General features: G+C 33.6%; 1 protein-coding gene across 3 annotated transcripts in view; it reads right to left on the reverse strand.

Annotated features, from left to right (window-relative positions):
- The window catches only part of ckn (CRK like proto-oncogene, adaptor protein), a 504,603-nt gene that overhangs the window by 37,377 nt on the left and 452,587 nt on the right, over positions 1-14,639 (reverse strand). For all 3 annotated transcript variants that reach the window (XM_069829235.1, XM_069829233.1, XM_069829234.1), the window contains exons 3-4: positions 9,041-9,132; positions 3,294-3,389 (exon numbers count right to left, since the gene is read on the reverse strand). In XM_069829235.1, coding sequence (XP_069685336.1) covers positions 3,294-3,389; positions 9,041-9,132 — 188 coding nt within the window. The remainder of the gene's footprint in view (positions 1-3,293; positions 3,390-9,040; positions 9,133-14,639) is intronic.

Here is a 14,639-nt window from a genome sequence, read left to right on the forward strand (position 1 = left end):
AAGTAAAATTCAAGTGTCCCACATTTTTTGTCCGCCAGTGTAGCCTATATTAAACGTGCGTGTGTATATGCGCGTGTTTGCGTATATGTGTGTGTGTAATGATCTCGATTTAACAACAAAGTTATTTTCTTTCTTGTATTCCAATATTTTGATATTAAACATACTGTATATAGACTTGGGAAGGTCAATATAAGCTTATTTAGTTAAAAAAAATTGGTCGACAGGGATCATGCATTGTACATTATATCTCCATGCTTTGGAACTACATATAAGTTCATTATTACGATATTACTACTCTCTTCAATTCATTATGCCTGGATAATCCAAACAATTCGATCATTAACCAGGCCTATAGAGTTCTACAAAGTAGGCAACCTTCAAGTTTGGTACCATATTGATCTTATGGAACCTGTAAGTAATTCGTTTGGTACCATATTAATCTTATGGAACCTGTAAGTAATTCGTTTGGTACCATATTAATCTTATGGAACTGTAAGTAATTCGTTTGGTACCGTATTAATCTTATGGAACTGTAAGTAATTCGTTTGGTACCATATTAATCTTATGGAACCTGTAAATAATTCGTTTGGTACCGTATTAATCTTATGGAACCTGTAAGTAATTCGTTTGGTACCATATTAATCTTATGGATCTGTAATTAATTCGTTTGGTACCATATTAATCTTATGGAATCTGTAAGTAATTCATTTGGTACCATATTAATCTTATGGAACCTGTAAGTAATTCGTTTGGTACCATATTAATCTTATGGAACTGTAAGTAATTCGTTTGGTACCATATTTACCTTATGGAACCTGTAAGTAATTCGTTTGGTACCATATTAATCTTATGGAACTGTAAGTAATTCCTTTGGTACCATATTAATCGTATGGGACCTGTAAGTAATTCCTAATTGTTTGAGATATTGTTTCCGTTTCCACACAGAAAAAAAACTGTATACTAAACACAAAATTACAATGAAAGACTAAAATGTCATATACAGGGAACGGATTTATATGGACTAAAAATATATGAAATATGTAAATATATATGTAGTTATTTTTACCAAAATATGGAATTAAATATGGATTTTTACCAAAATATGGAATTAAATATGGACTTAAAATTATAAAAAAATGACTATGTACGTTAAATATTGGTACATTTAATCAAACTAAACAAAAAATATAATGGACGTACCTTATCTTCCAATGTAGTTTCAACAAAACACAATTTTTATTGTCTGTTACCATAACAATAGGTTACAAACATTTCTTTCAAGTGCTGAAAAGTGAATCTTCTTCTATTGTCTCTGAGGATAGATTTATACTGACTAAAAGAGCGTTCGACGTCACAAGAAGTAACTGGTACATAATTCAATTTCACAATGTCTGCTGGGGATAAGTCCAAGTTAATCTTCACTGTTGATTCACCACTCATCACAGCAACAACCTTTTGTAGTTCTTCATATCCAGGGTTTTTTGAAAGTACAGTGTCCACCTTAGCTCTTACTGCATCTGCAACTTTACCTCTACCACGATTCAGTTGTTCCACAGTACTATTTATAATTTCAAAACTTTCAGATAGTGAAAGGTGCCTATTTTGGAGACTTTTGAGCGTTTTTATGATGCATGAAAATGTATGCTGAATGTGAGCTAAGTCATTCTTCACACTTATGTCACAGGTAACTGTTTTCGCAGTATCAATTGAGACTGCATCTTCAGAGTCCAATGCAAGGAGAACATTGTTAATAGAGTCTATATGTTCGGCATAATATTCAACTGCTTCTAGCCATGTACCCCATCTAGTTAAAATTGGCTTTGGTGGCAATGGAATTTCAGGGTACATTTCTTTCAACACGTTAACTCTACTGGGAGCTTTGAGAAATACTTTTTTCACTGATGAAATCAACAAATCTACTTTAGGGAAATTGTCTCTGACCACTTCTGCCACACGATGAAATGCATGCGCCACACAAGTAAAATGAGTCAATTTAGGATATACAACAGATAATGCTTGTCCAGCTTTGACCATATAAGGGGCAGCATCGCTAATAAAGAATAACACATTATCGTACATAATACCCTTTGGCCACAGGATACCCATAGCTTCGTTGAACAGTTTAACTATAGTTTTGTTATTGCACTTTTCTAGAACATCACAATGTAAAAGAATTCGTTCAGAATATTGTTCACTTAACAAACCGATAACTACATTACCAACAAGTCTACCTTCTTTGTCGGGAGTCTCATCAATGGAAACCCAAATTGAACTATCTTTAATTTCATCTCTTATCTTCTGTATTGTCTCATCGTAGATGGATGGAGCATACGTCTTCCTAAGTGTTGACTCATCCGGGATTGTATGTTGAGTATATTTTTCAAGGAATTCCCTGAAGACCTTATTCTTTAGTTTGTAGAGAGGAATATCAGCAGAGATGAGAGAACGGCACAGGTCGATGTTAAACTCAGATCTTACATTCGATGTTGTTGGTTGTGTTAAAAACAATTGTCTCTGCTTGGAATTTAGTTGTTTGTTGGCCTGATGTTTACTAGTTGTAATGTGTTGTTGCACCAGGAACTTTTGTCTAGATGATACTGCACACTGACACAAATTACAAAATAATATTTTATTGTCAGTTGATAAACCATCTTCTTTAAATTCTGAAATGTAACTTGTTAGTTTTGATTTTAAATTGACTGAATGACGTACTTTTGGCATATTTACCGTCTTTATAGTATGATTTACAAAACTGAACCTATGTGTACTCTGACTGGCATTTAACTGTTGAGCTGCACAACTGAAGTCTGTTAAAAATTTTAAATTAAATTAATACAGTTTTGTAACTTACTTTCCCATTGTTGATAGGACTGCTAATTTTCAAATAACTCTGATGTTAAAGGGATTACTGAACATGTGTTTAAATCTCTATTGTTGAAATGTATTTTTAAAAGTTAATGGAATTTTGTTTTGTTTTATTGTTAAACCTAATATAATATGGACTGTTTTATATGAAATATGGAAAATATATGGAAATTAACGAAAATATGTACTAAACTCTAAAATATGGAAAAATATGGAAAATAAAAGTAGGATTTTTCAACCCTACACATTGTGAAACATAAAGATAATGCAAAATATAAATTATATTAGCTTTATAAGTAAATATGTATTTACATATAAATCCTTTCCCTGGTCATATAGAATGAGTTTTCTCTACAAAATGTACGTATTCACGATTACTTTATAACAATTATTGTAAAACACTTTCAACAATTTTATTGCCCACTCACCTGGGTCATATCGATACCTTGATCCTCTTGGAGAGACAGCTGGTGGTAATAGGCCGCTCCTTTCCCTGCATGCATCAGCTGAGTGTATTGTACTCCCTGAAAGACGAATAAAAATTAATTCCAAATCCTACTAGTAACAGAAAGAAAACAAATTAAAACTTATGTTTTAGTCTTCCACCATTTCTCCTCTGCATAAAATTCAATCACAAAAAAGTATCTGCTAGTCACATGTGGAATTATTTGTTTTAATTTCTCTATGAAATTAAGTCATGGTGATTTTCATTAAGAATGAGTATTGTTGTTTAGTCAACTGTCCGAAGATAGGTCTGGACCCCACAAGTGGCACCAAGAAGGCATCACTCATGAGGCAACTAGGCCAGGAGATAATGGGGTAGGGTGGTTATGCAGTATTAAAATAATTCGAACTGTATTGTACAGAGGCTCTAAAAGTTATAACTCCCAAACAACATAAATAAAAACTATATCAAATTTTGTCAATTTAAAAGGAAAGTTACATTTTATTATTTTCTGTATTGAAGCAGCATATATTCCTATTCTTGTGTATGTGTGTGCGCGCGTACGTGCATGCGTTTATTGTTAATAGTAGAGCAGTAACTCAATAAGGGCCATTTGTGAAATAAATAAATAAATATATAAATAAATAGATAAATAAATAAATAAATAAATAAATAAATAAATAAGGAAATAAATAACTAACTAAATAAATAAATAAATAAATAAATAACTAAGTAAATAAATAAATGAAACAAACAAACAAACAAATAAATAAATGAAACAAATTAAACAAATAAATAAATAAATAAATAAATAAATAAATAATGTTTAACAATGTAGGTCAGCAGTTTTCAAACTCTTCTAGGGATGTAGGTAGCGGTAATTAAATATATCCTAAACAAACATTTCAGAAAACGATTTACAAGAGATCTATATTAGTTGAAAAGTTTTAAAGAGAATTTACACAGTAGCGTGAAAAATGACTAATTTTTTGCAAAATAAATATTCACAAACTTATCTTTTCATATGTCACAACGAGGGATGTATTTCAGGTCAGGCAGGTCAGGTGGGTCCTGGCGGCTCCAGGGTACTGTTTTTCGAGGCCGGACAGTGCCAGGACACTTTTATCATGTTCATATTATCATCAAATTTTGCATTTATGAAACGTCATAGGCCTATTTTATTCATATTTAAATAATTTCTTAGTGGGATATAGCTACTCCCCAGACCTAACAACCTCTATATCTAGATTCGAACCCATGTATTTTCGACTGACATTCCATAAGTATTCCTGCTGAAATAATGATGATGACGGTGATGATGATGATGATGATGATGATGATGATAATGACGACAGAGGTAACTATTACCGGTATTACCGAATTCACAGAACCAGGCACTTTTTTGTTTAGAAATACACCACTGGTTACAACTTGTACACTGCTAACAAATCATCTACTTAATTTACAAATAAGTACATTTCTATGCTTCACCTACTATACAATGCACTCCATAATTTTATGCAAACAGGGCCTGATTTATAACTTCAGAGGTCCGGAGCTTAATTTTCTTTCTGAGGGCCCTTCTATTCATATTATGATAAATAGGCCTATCTTATTTCATTTAAATTCTGTCACATATCTCCTTTCACCATGCATTTATTTCACATAAGTTTTTATTAATTCTCTATTTTGGGAAGAGGGATTAAAAATAAAGTGGTCCCATAAGGTATCAGTGATTGTGTGTGGCCACAAGACAGGGTCAGAGCTGACTGCATTGGTTGTAGTATCGGTACTATCCCTTGTTTCCTCTAGTGCAGTAATGCAGGAGTTTGAAAGGAATGTTTATTTTTTTTCTAAATTATGGCTTAGGCTTATACAAAAAAAAAAACCTTGGCTCTCCACAATTTAGTAGCTGTGGCGAATTGTTCTCTATTTATGCCAAAATCTTCATTAATCTGTGTTAAAACATTCTTAACTGTTTGAAACTGGAGGTCCTTGTGGGTAAAGAAGTTACTGCTGAGAACATACTAGTAGAGTCAGAAAGTACCGGAACTTGTATGGCAACGCCATGCTCTATAGGCAACTTCTCTGCCTTGTCCGTGTAGTATGTGGCCTGCTCTCCAGGCAGGCTCCAGCAAGACCTGGAGAATATGGTGGCTGTGGAAGGACAGGTATTTTGTGTTGCGCGAGGGATATCGCTCACCAAGAGCGACCGATATGCTGGGGCATTGTCATTATGAAGAACCCAATTCTGTCCTTGCCACAAATTGGGTCTTTTCCGTCGAACTGCATCACGAAGACGCCGAAGAATTGCAACATCGCCTCCTTACTGACAGTTCGATTCTCAGGAATAAACTCAAAATTTACGAGACCCTGGATGCCGAAGAGCACTTCAAGCATTACTTTCCCCTTTGATCGGTCGGCACACTGAGTCTATACGCCTGGAGAGTAGGCTACATACCACACGGACAAGGCAGAGAAGTTGCCTACAGAGCATGGCGTTGCCACCCGAAGTTCCGGTACTTTCTGACTCTATTAGTATGAACGAACATAATTGCTCAGTGATCAGCGTTGTTTTTCCTATTGTTGAATTTCTATAGCTTTCCGTTTTCTTTTATTGGCTCCTAACTCAAATTTGCTTAGGAATTCCATTTTTATTTATGGACATTCCTACAAAAACACTAACATTACCACTACACACCGAATATGGTCCTATACCAACAGAAATTAGATAAGCTGCAAAGAACATAAGCACTAGGCACTTGATTTGACACTCAATACAACGAGAAGTTACAATGTTGTTGACTTTGACTGCTGAATTCATTATTAATTATTATTATTATTATTATTATTATTATTATTATTATTATTATTATTATTATTAAATAGGCCTATTGTTACAATTGGAATAAACTGTACATGTTAGTGAACATTTACAAGTCAAACACATTAAACTCTGCAATCAACTTTTATGACTCTATTTCTCACAGGGCATAATATAGCAATGAAATGCTGATGAAATAAAACTGAGAAGAGAAACCGAGATAGTTACAAAACACTTATTTCAGAACTTCGTCTGTCACTAAATTTCCTACTGGGATCGAGCTCTAGCTTCTTGATAAGAGTAGGTTACTTACCTGACGGAAAATAATATATATATAGCTATTCGTATGTAACAGTAGAATATAAAGCATGGAGGTTAATTATATTTACTAACCGATGCATGTTAGCTAACACTTAATTTAATTTTGACGAGGACTGCATGTAAAGATGGCTACTTTGTAAGCAAGTCTGCAATGAAACCTATGCTGCTAATTCATTTTCCACTCTCTACTGTAGCTAGGATTCGAAGATCGTCTGGCACCGGTTATAAAACTGATTTATTACCGTGCAATGCTATAAACCATGTCAAGGAGCAATAAATTTCGGGCAATCGCCTTTAGGATAAATAAAAAGTAACTTACAATCTCTGAAATATTTGAAATTTGAAACTGAAAAAAAATTACAGCCAATAAATAACAGCATATGTAACTTCATGACTAATATATCCAATAATTCACTTTTGCAACAATAATAATAAGATGCCGTGAATAGAGGTCAAAAAGTTTACGAATACAACAGAGCATTGGCGTTTTGTTATCGTAATCATGTGTAGTATATAGTAATTTCAACTTCCCATGAACTTCCGATGCTGGTTTCATTTTCACTCTATAATAATATAATTCCTGGTGTTGTGGAAGAGAAGGCCTGATGGCCTTAACTACACTAGAATAAATAAATAAATAAATAAATAAATAAATAAATAAATAAATAAGTAAATAAATAAATATATTCCTATCCAAATTCAGGTATCTTTTTTTTCGCTATAGAAGCCAAGAAGAGGAATTGTTTCTTTTTTAATATACAGTAGAACTTGGTTATAGCGACCTCGTTTTGTGCGACACCTCGTCTATAACGTCAAATATTCTGTGGTCCCAACTAATTCCCCATAAGACATATGCTTCCCTACCTTGCTTAATGCGACAAACGCATATGCGTCTACCTCGCATATAACGTCATTTTCAACCTCAGTTTGGAATAAGATTTTCTAAGAACCAAAGTATTTTAAGAAATATTTTGTTGAAATCTGACTCTGACAAATTCTTTACAGTCTCCTTCTATCATAGACCTCTGGAATGCAGGCGGATTCCCCACCCCATTATAAACTGCCCGAATTCATGCGGTATTAGATCAGTTTCGACAGGAAGTTTTCACTAAGTGCACGCATTTTAACGTAGAATGTCAACTAAAAGGAGTGACCCTTTAGAAGTCATAATTATGAACATGTTCTATAAAGCTAGGGAAAGGAGCAATGAAATTGGAACTGAAATTATGAACATAGAACGTAATTTAGCCCTAGAAAGTGTGTATTGGGCAAGTAGAAGACGACAGAGTAAAATGACTGATTACTTCACTTCTAAGTAAAGTAGTTTGGTGAGTACTGAACAAACTGTTTTAATACAGAATACTGTATTTATAATTGTAGGCCTACGTGTATTTTATTATGTTCATTGTAGGCTTAAAAGTCAATACATAAATCTAACATAAGTCTAATTAAGTTTGTTATTTTTCATTTTCCACCTCACTAGATTGATAATGTGAATCTCGGTTACTACGACACTCGTTTATAACAACATAATTTTCAAGGTCCCTTGGATGTCGTTATAACCAAGTTCTACTGTACTAGTATTTTACAAATTCTTACAATAATTTTAATTTTCAGGAACTAATTTTGTTCAGTTTATTAATAGCATGCAAAACCGTCCTTCTTCCTGCATCTCAATAAGAGTGTAATTAACACATTAACTTTTAAGCAAAATATTAACTTCCGGGAGGAGAAGAGTGACATTACTAACTTTCATTTTTCAACTGTCTGTTCTTCCAGGAAGTGTAACACACAACGGGTTATTAGAAGACTAAAGTTTTAAACATCTTAATAAATTAATGTATTCCATAGATTTAATATTTAAAGGCTGACAAATCACTTAATGAAACAACAAATGTGAGTTCCAATGTTCAGAGGACGCTGAAACATAGGCGGAGTTATGGGGGGAATGGTGGTCACAGTCACCCCTCCCCCAAACTTGTCACAACTCTTTTTTATTAACGTTACAAAATATTGAATTCAGAAGATCTTTTTTTAGTTTGTTTATGATTAAGTTTCTGTGCTTAAATTGATGAATTAATGTCTTCAGATCATGTATCTGGACTAGCCAATAATATTTATTTTAAATTTCTGTTAGCAATGTTACGTAGTTTTATTGATGTATGTGTGTTTCTGTACAAGACAAAAAAAGAAAGAGATTGTTTTAAATTATTATAATTTGTAGTAGGCCTACAGTTCAAGCCCTATACAATTCGATCCGCGGATATGAATGTAATACTGTAAGAAACATGCTCCCGAAAATACCTTCATGAAATAATCATATTCCGATATACTGTACCACGGTCAAGCTATAACGGGGGAGGACGTAAATGATGTCCCCCATAATCCCGTTATATCGGGATTCTATAGTTTTGCTTTGCCCCCCCCCCCCCCAAGGAAACGGTTCTCTATCCGCCTATGCGCTGATTGTCACATATCTATATGTAATACATCAGTTCATTTGATCTCTAGATAATTTAGTGATAATTTTATTTGCTTTTCATGTATTTCTCTTTCCACTCAAAATAACAGAAGCGTTTCCTTACCTGAGGTCCTGGAAAAGTGAATGCTGGATACGAGAACTGGGGTCCTGGAGACTTTCCAGATATGCCATATATATCGCCATGATCACAGCCATCTGCAAAAATTAATAAGACAACAATTATACTTCTTAAAATTAAATAATTTATCTCCATTATAGCCTACTATGGCTCATCCTGGGAAACGACTCTGTAGGTGAATTGGTCTACAAAACTGGCTTCATATGGGTGAATATGACGAAGAGGCAAGTACCCGTAATTAGTAAAAAAAAAAAAAAAAAAATAGCCAATCAGTCTGTATCATATAACGTCAGTAATAATTCCTCATAGACCTATGCAGAATTTCTTGAAAAGTACGACAAAATATTTCCACCCCCAGTCTCCTCTCCTTCTTGTAATCTTCAAGCTAACTAGATGCGTCTCAACATCTTATAAGTTTATTAATACAATTACTGAAAAATTCTATGTCAAAATCTATGCTAATATTACACCATATGGTGAACTTGCACATCTATAGTGAAGTGCCATATGGAAAAGTGACTTTTGAGAAGACAGAAATGACAGTTCGAAAGTGCCAAGTCTGGACTGTAGGGAACTAGAGATATTTTCTCAACGATTTTGATGCAAGAAGTCAGAGTGAATACTGCTCTATGCAATGTACTGATTCAGCTATTCAGTTTGTTCACATATTGTCGACATCTGCTAACCTCTATGCGATATTTATTACATGAAATAGTTAAGTATTATGTAAACGAGGAACTGAAATTTAAAAAAATAAATATGACTGTTGTAAAAGATAATTAGATGAATATAGCAGCAGGGACGATTTACATACACTTGTTTATTATACAGTTAAAAAAAAGAGAATTTCAAACTTAGCAAGTAAACAAGTTTGAATGTTTAAAATAAATGCGATAGGATGAAAACTTGCACTAAAACCAGAAGTGTAAGTTAAACCAACATAAGTTGAATAGTTCTATGATAGAAAATTTGTTATTAAATTGTGTAAATATTGTGTATAATCGCTATTTGTGAATGTATCAGTTTTAAGATTAAGTTTATGTACTTTTGAACTATTAATAAATAATACCAATATTGCTCTATGCATAGTAGTGTGTATCATACAATGGCATCACATCATGTGTTATGAGAGAGTTTCGAAGTCTGTACAATAAGTATCCAATTTTAGATCCAACTCTTTTATAACAGCTCATTGTGTATCAGTAATTAATGAAAAATCCACAACAATAGTAAAATTGTGTGCAAGACATTTCATCATTACTGGTACCATGTGAATTACAGGTTATTACAAAAAATTAAGTATAAAGTACAGCAAAAATAGTTTCTTTTTAAAGTATGAGGCAAAAGGTTACAGAGCATTAATCCCAATGCAGGTGGCTCAACACATAAACCAGAGGGTTTATATGGCAGCGAAATTTTAATAATATGTTCTTAAAATATTCTATACCAAGGTGGAAATCGAAATCAGTATATTTTTATCAACTCCCGTCTCCGAATCTAATTAGAATTGCTTCAACTACGATTGTACACCAGGTCAAGAGGCCTTAATATTTACGTCAAATTTCTCAATGTTGTAGATTGTAGAGTAACGTTCTGCTCTACAGTGATTGTTCATTTTCTCTCCAAGATTCCACAGAATGAATGCTATGGCAATCCCAAACTACTGTCGACATGACTTGACTTATAGGACACTGGTGACATTTCTGATTTTTTTGCTCTCTGGAGGTAGTGGATGTTTCCAGGTCACTGAGGTTTGTTTGTTCTCTGTTAGAACGTGACGAACTCATACTTCCCTCCCCTGTGACATTACAAAAGAGAAGATCCTCGTCTTCTTTCGTGTATCGCACCAGAATTCAAGAATTTCTTTCTGTAAACTGTCGAAGCACCCAGAGTGACCATACATTCTGAGAGTCAAGGCGTATGGGCAATTTCGCAAACTGTGGTCATTGGCAAGTGAACTTCTTGCAATTTCACCTAGTTTTCAAGAACCCTCAAAGCGTGGAATGTTCTATAAAGTTCACTCCATTAAAACAATACAATCTTGATTTTTAGATATGTGAGTTATCAATACATGAAAAGCAATGCATGACGAATGTCGCTTTATTTTATTTATTTTTTTCGTTTTCGTATATTATTCCGACATATACGGAATTAAAATTTGGAGCTAGTCTTGATGAGAGTCCACCTGTATGTAGGCAACAATTTCGCACGACTGTCTACAAAATGACAACAGAGGCTCCTGTTTACTGCACATGCGCAGTGTGTTGTAAGCGAAACTTATACAATAAGGGAATTACAAATTTTATTTCCATATTTGTACATGCACAATATTTTGATATTCACTTTCCACATTTCAGTCGTCCAAGGTTGGCAACAATATGGCTGGTAAAACAGAGCACTTCTTAATGAGGTGGTAATGAAGAACTGATGGCTGATAAAACGACAACCATAGAAAAAATCTGCCTCAACATAGTCCCTTTCCACCACATGTTTAGTTCATATGTATGAGACATTCTTGGTTCCATTTCAGCGTCTCTTGTGAATAAAGATTTCGTTTGTGTATAGCCCATATTCTATACACCTTTATTCCTTTATTCACAAAAGACAATGAAAACAAACGAAGAATGTCACACAATATTAAAGTAGGGTACACAATAGCTCAAGAAAAATTACTTTTATCCATAACTGCTATCATATCTAAACTGGTCTTTATTCCATCGTCCTTGACAACCTAAACAATGGCTTTATTCACAGCACTGAATTAAACGTTTCAATCAATCAATCAATCAATCAATCAATCAATCAATCAATCAATCAATCAATCAATCAATCAATCAATCAATCAATCCATCCATCCATACATGAATCAATGAATCGTTGTATGAATGAATCAATGAGTCGATAAATGGATGATTGTTGAATCGGTGGATTATTGATTGATTGATTGAATGAATGTACTGAGAGAGGAAGAATTATCAATTAAATGGTAGTTAAAAACTTTTTCCATGACAACCAACACATCAGCAACCATAAAATCCATACATCCATTCATTTATGACTTCTTCACAAACAACACATTAAAAAGAAAAGGTGTGCAATTTATAATTGAATTTAGATACTAATCATGAAATATAGATACTAGTAATGGATAAAATATTGTATAGCACACAAGAGTAAACAGATTTTACTGTATTATACTATAAATTACAATAATTGTAATAAGCGAGATAAGTTCAAGTATTCGCTATGGAATTACCTGACAATTGTAATATTACAATAATTAAAATAATTGTAATTTATAGTATAAGACAGTAAAATCTGTTTACTCTTTAATTATTAAAGACATTTATTTCATTTTATTGTATTATATTATGCTTCCGGATAATATATAATCATCTGCATAGATAAGGTGGTAGCGTGTTTGCCTAATAATCCCAGACTAAGTTCGGACATGTGTTCGAATTCCGCTTCGGTCGATTATCTGGACCGGTTTATTCCGATATTTTCCCCAATTGTATGGCAAATGTCAGGTAATTCCATAGCGAATACTTGAACTTATCTCGCTATTCCATACAATAAATAACCTAGTAGGTTATGCAGCATTGTTAAACAAACGACTTAAAAATAATAATAAACGCTGTGTAGTTAGATCACAAAGCGGAGTCTATCAGTCACCTCGTTTTTTTAAATAAAAACACTTCCAAGCACTCATTATTATCCTTAAGAATCGATATAAAGCCTAAGAACAACAATTATGTTGATGTAGGTCTATGTATGCTTCGAAAGGTTTCATTTTCAGGACTGAACACATTTCTAAACATCAACTTATATCTGTATTCATTTTGGGTCTTCCCAACATAAGAACAGATCTGATACAATCCACTAGAAAAACCATTAAATCAAATCACGTTTTCTCGCTGCATCCCCTGTAAGAACAACACTGAGAACGGCCTTATACCCGCATCTTAATGGAATTCTCGACCTTCAACTTTTCCGTTTGTAACCCAGACGTTTAATTCTTTTATTTCATGTGGATGTGGTTTCCAGCGAATTCTGAACTGTGGATTGTAGCAGAGAGCGAAGAATGTACTTTTTTTTCTCTTCGTGTCTATGGCGTCATATCTTCTTCATGAGATGAAATCAAATGTTTATTTACTCTAAATTCAATTACTATTGTAACAACAGCTTTGAAACAGGAGTGACACATGTTGAGTGATGTATAGTCAGCCGGCATAAATAAAGTAACTGTGCGCGAGTCTACAACCCCCAGACACAAAACAATGCAAGGCCAAATCATTAGCGGCGACTAGTCAGTAGCGCTCTGTACTTCGTACAATGTATTGCAGAAACAAAACTACATCCTTTTCAAAATAAAGTTCTACGCTAAAATGGGTTAAGTGGTGTCCAGCTTCCAAAAAACAAGAATTAAGAGGACTTATGCCCGTGTGCACCATTCTCGATTAAAATTTGGCCATGGTTAAGTCGGCACTTGACCATCTTCAACGCCAATTTGCGGAGTATCAATCTCGATCAAAGTTAAACAAGCAAATTGATGATGATCAAATTTGATCACGGGTGTGGGACGATTATCTTGAATTGAACATGGTCAAGTCGAGAAAACCAAAATGGCGGCACGATTTGACGTACTTGATGGAATTGAAGATGAAATGATGTATCTTGAACACGCAAATCACTGCGGAAATAACAGAATTGGTGTTATTGTAGAAAGTGTAAGTTTGTAGATGAATAATAAAAATGTTTTTTTTTTCTCAAAATAGACTAATGTATTATATATGTTTCTGCTTTGGAAGATCGGGACTTTACTTGACGACAAAATATTATTTAGGCCTAACTGTCCAATTTTGTTAACATAATAATAAAGTAGTTATTCTATGCCGGTAATAATATAGCAAAACTAAATGACCATTTTGTAGAATGCGAGATTATCACTTATTAGCTATAGATTTGCCGTTTGAAACTATTAGAACCTACATGACATTTTGGTCAATTAGGCTATTTACGCTTGAATTAAGAGAAATTACACGGATACCTTCCTTTCCCTCTTACTCCAAAATTCCAACCTTGTGAACATAAAATAAATGGATAAATTTCAGAACAAGGATAGGCTACTTTCCTTTCCCCTCTTACTCCAAAATTCCAACCTTGTGCACACAAAATAAATTGGCACTAAAAACTTCCTTTTCGTATGCATGATGATGCGTATTCGACATACACAGACGAATTGCTTTTTTTTATTTTAAAATAATTGTTAGGGAGGTATCCGTATACTGAAATTTTCCCAAATAAATTATTGGCACTGAAATGTGTCTTTTCGTAAGCAAGATGATGAGCATTCGACAAACACATACAAATCTGCTCTTTTTAGTAGCCTATTCCAAGATAATTGTCAGTGAGGTATCCGTATACTGAAATTTTCCCAATTATTATCAATAATATGAAATAACCACTGCATAAATTACGTTACAAATTATGTGGAATTATGTAAACACGTATAACTCATGTTGAATTGTGAGGTTAAATCCAACCAGGTAACCTGCTTTTCTCTTAGAGAACTGTTAAAACT

This window comes from Periplaneta americana, chromosome 6 (genome assembly GCF_040183065.1).
Source record: "Periplaneta americana isolate PAMFEO1 chromosome 6, P.americana_PAMFEO1_priV1, whole genome shotgun sequence".
NCBI lineage: Eukaryota > Metazoa > Arthropoda > Insecta > Blattodea > Blattidae > Periplaneta > Periplaneta americana.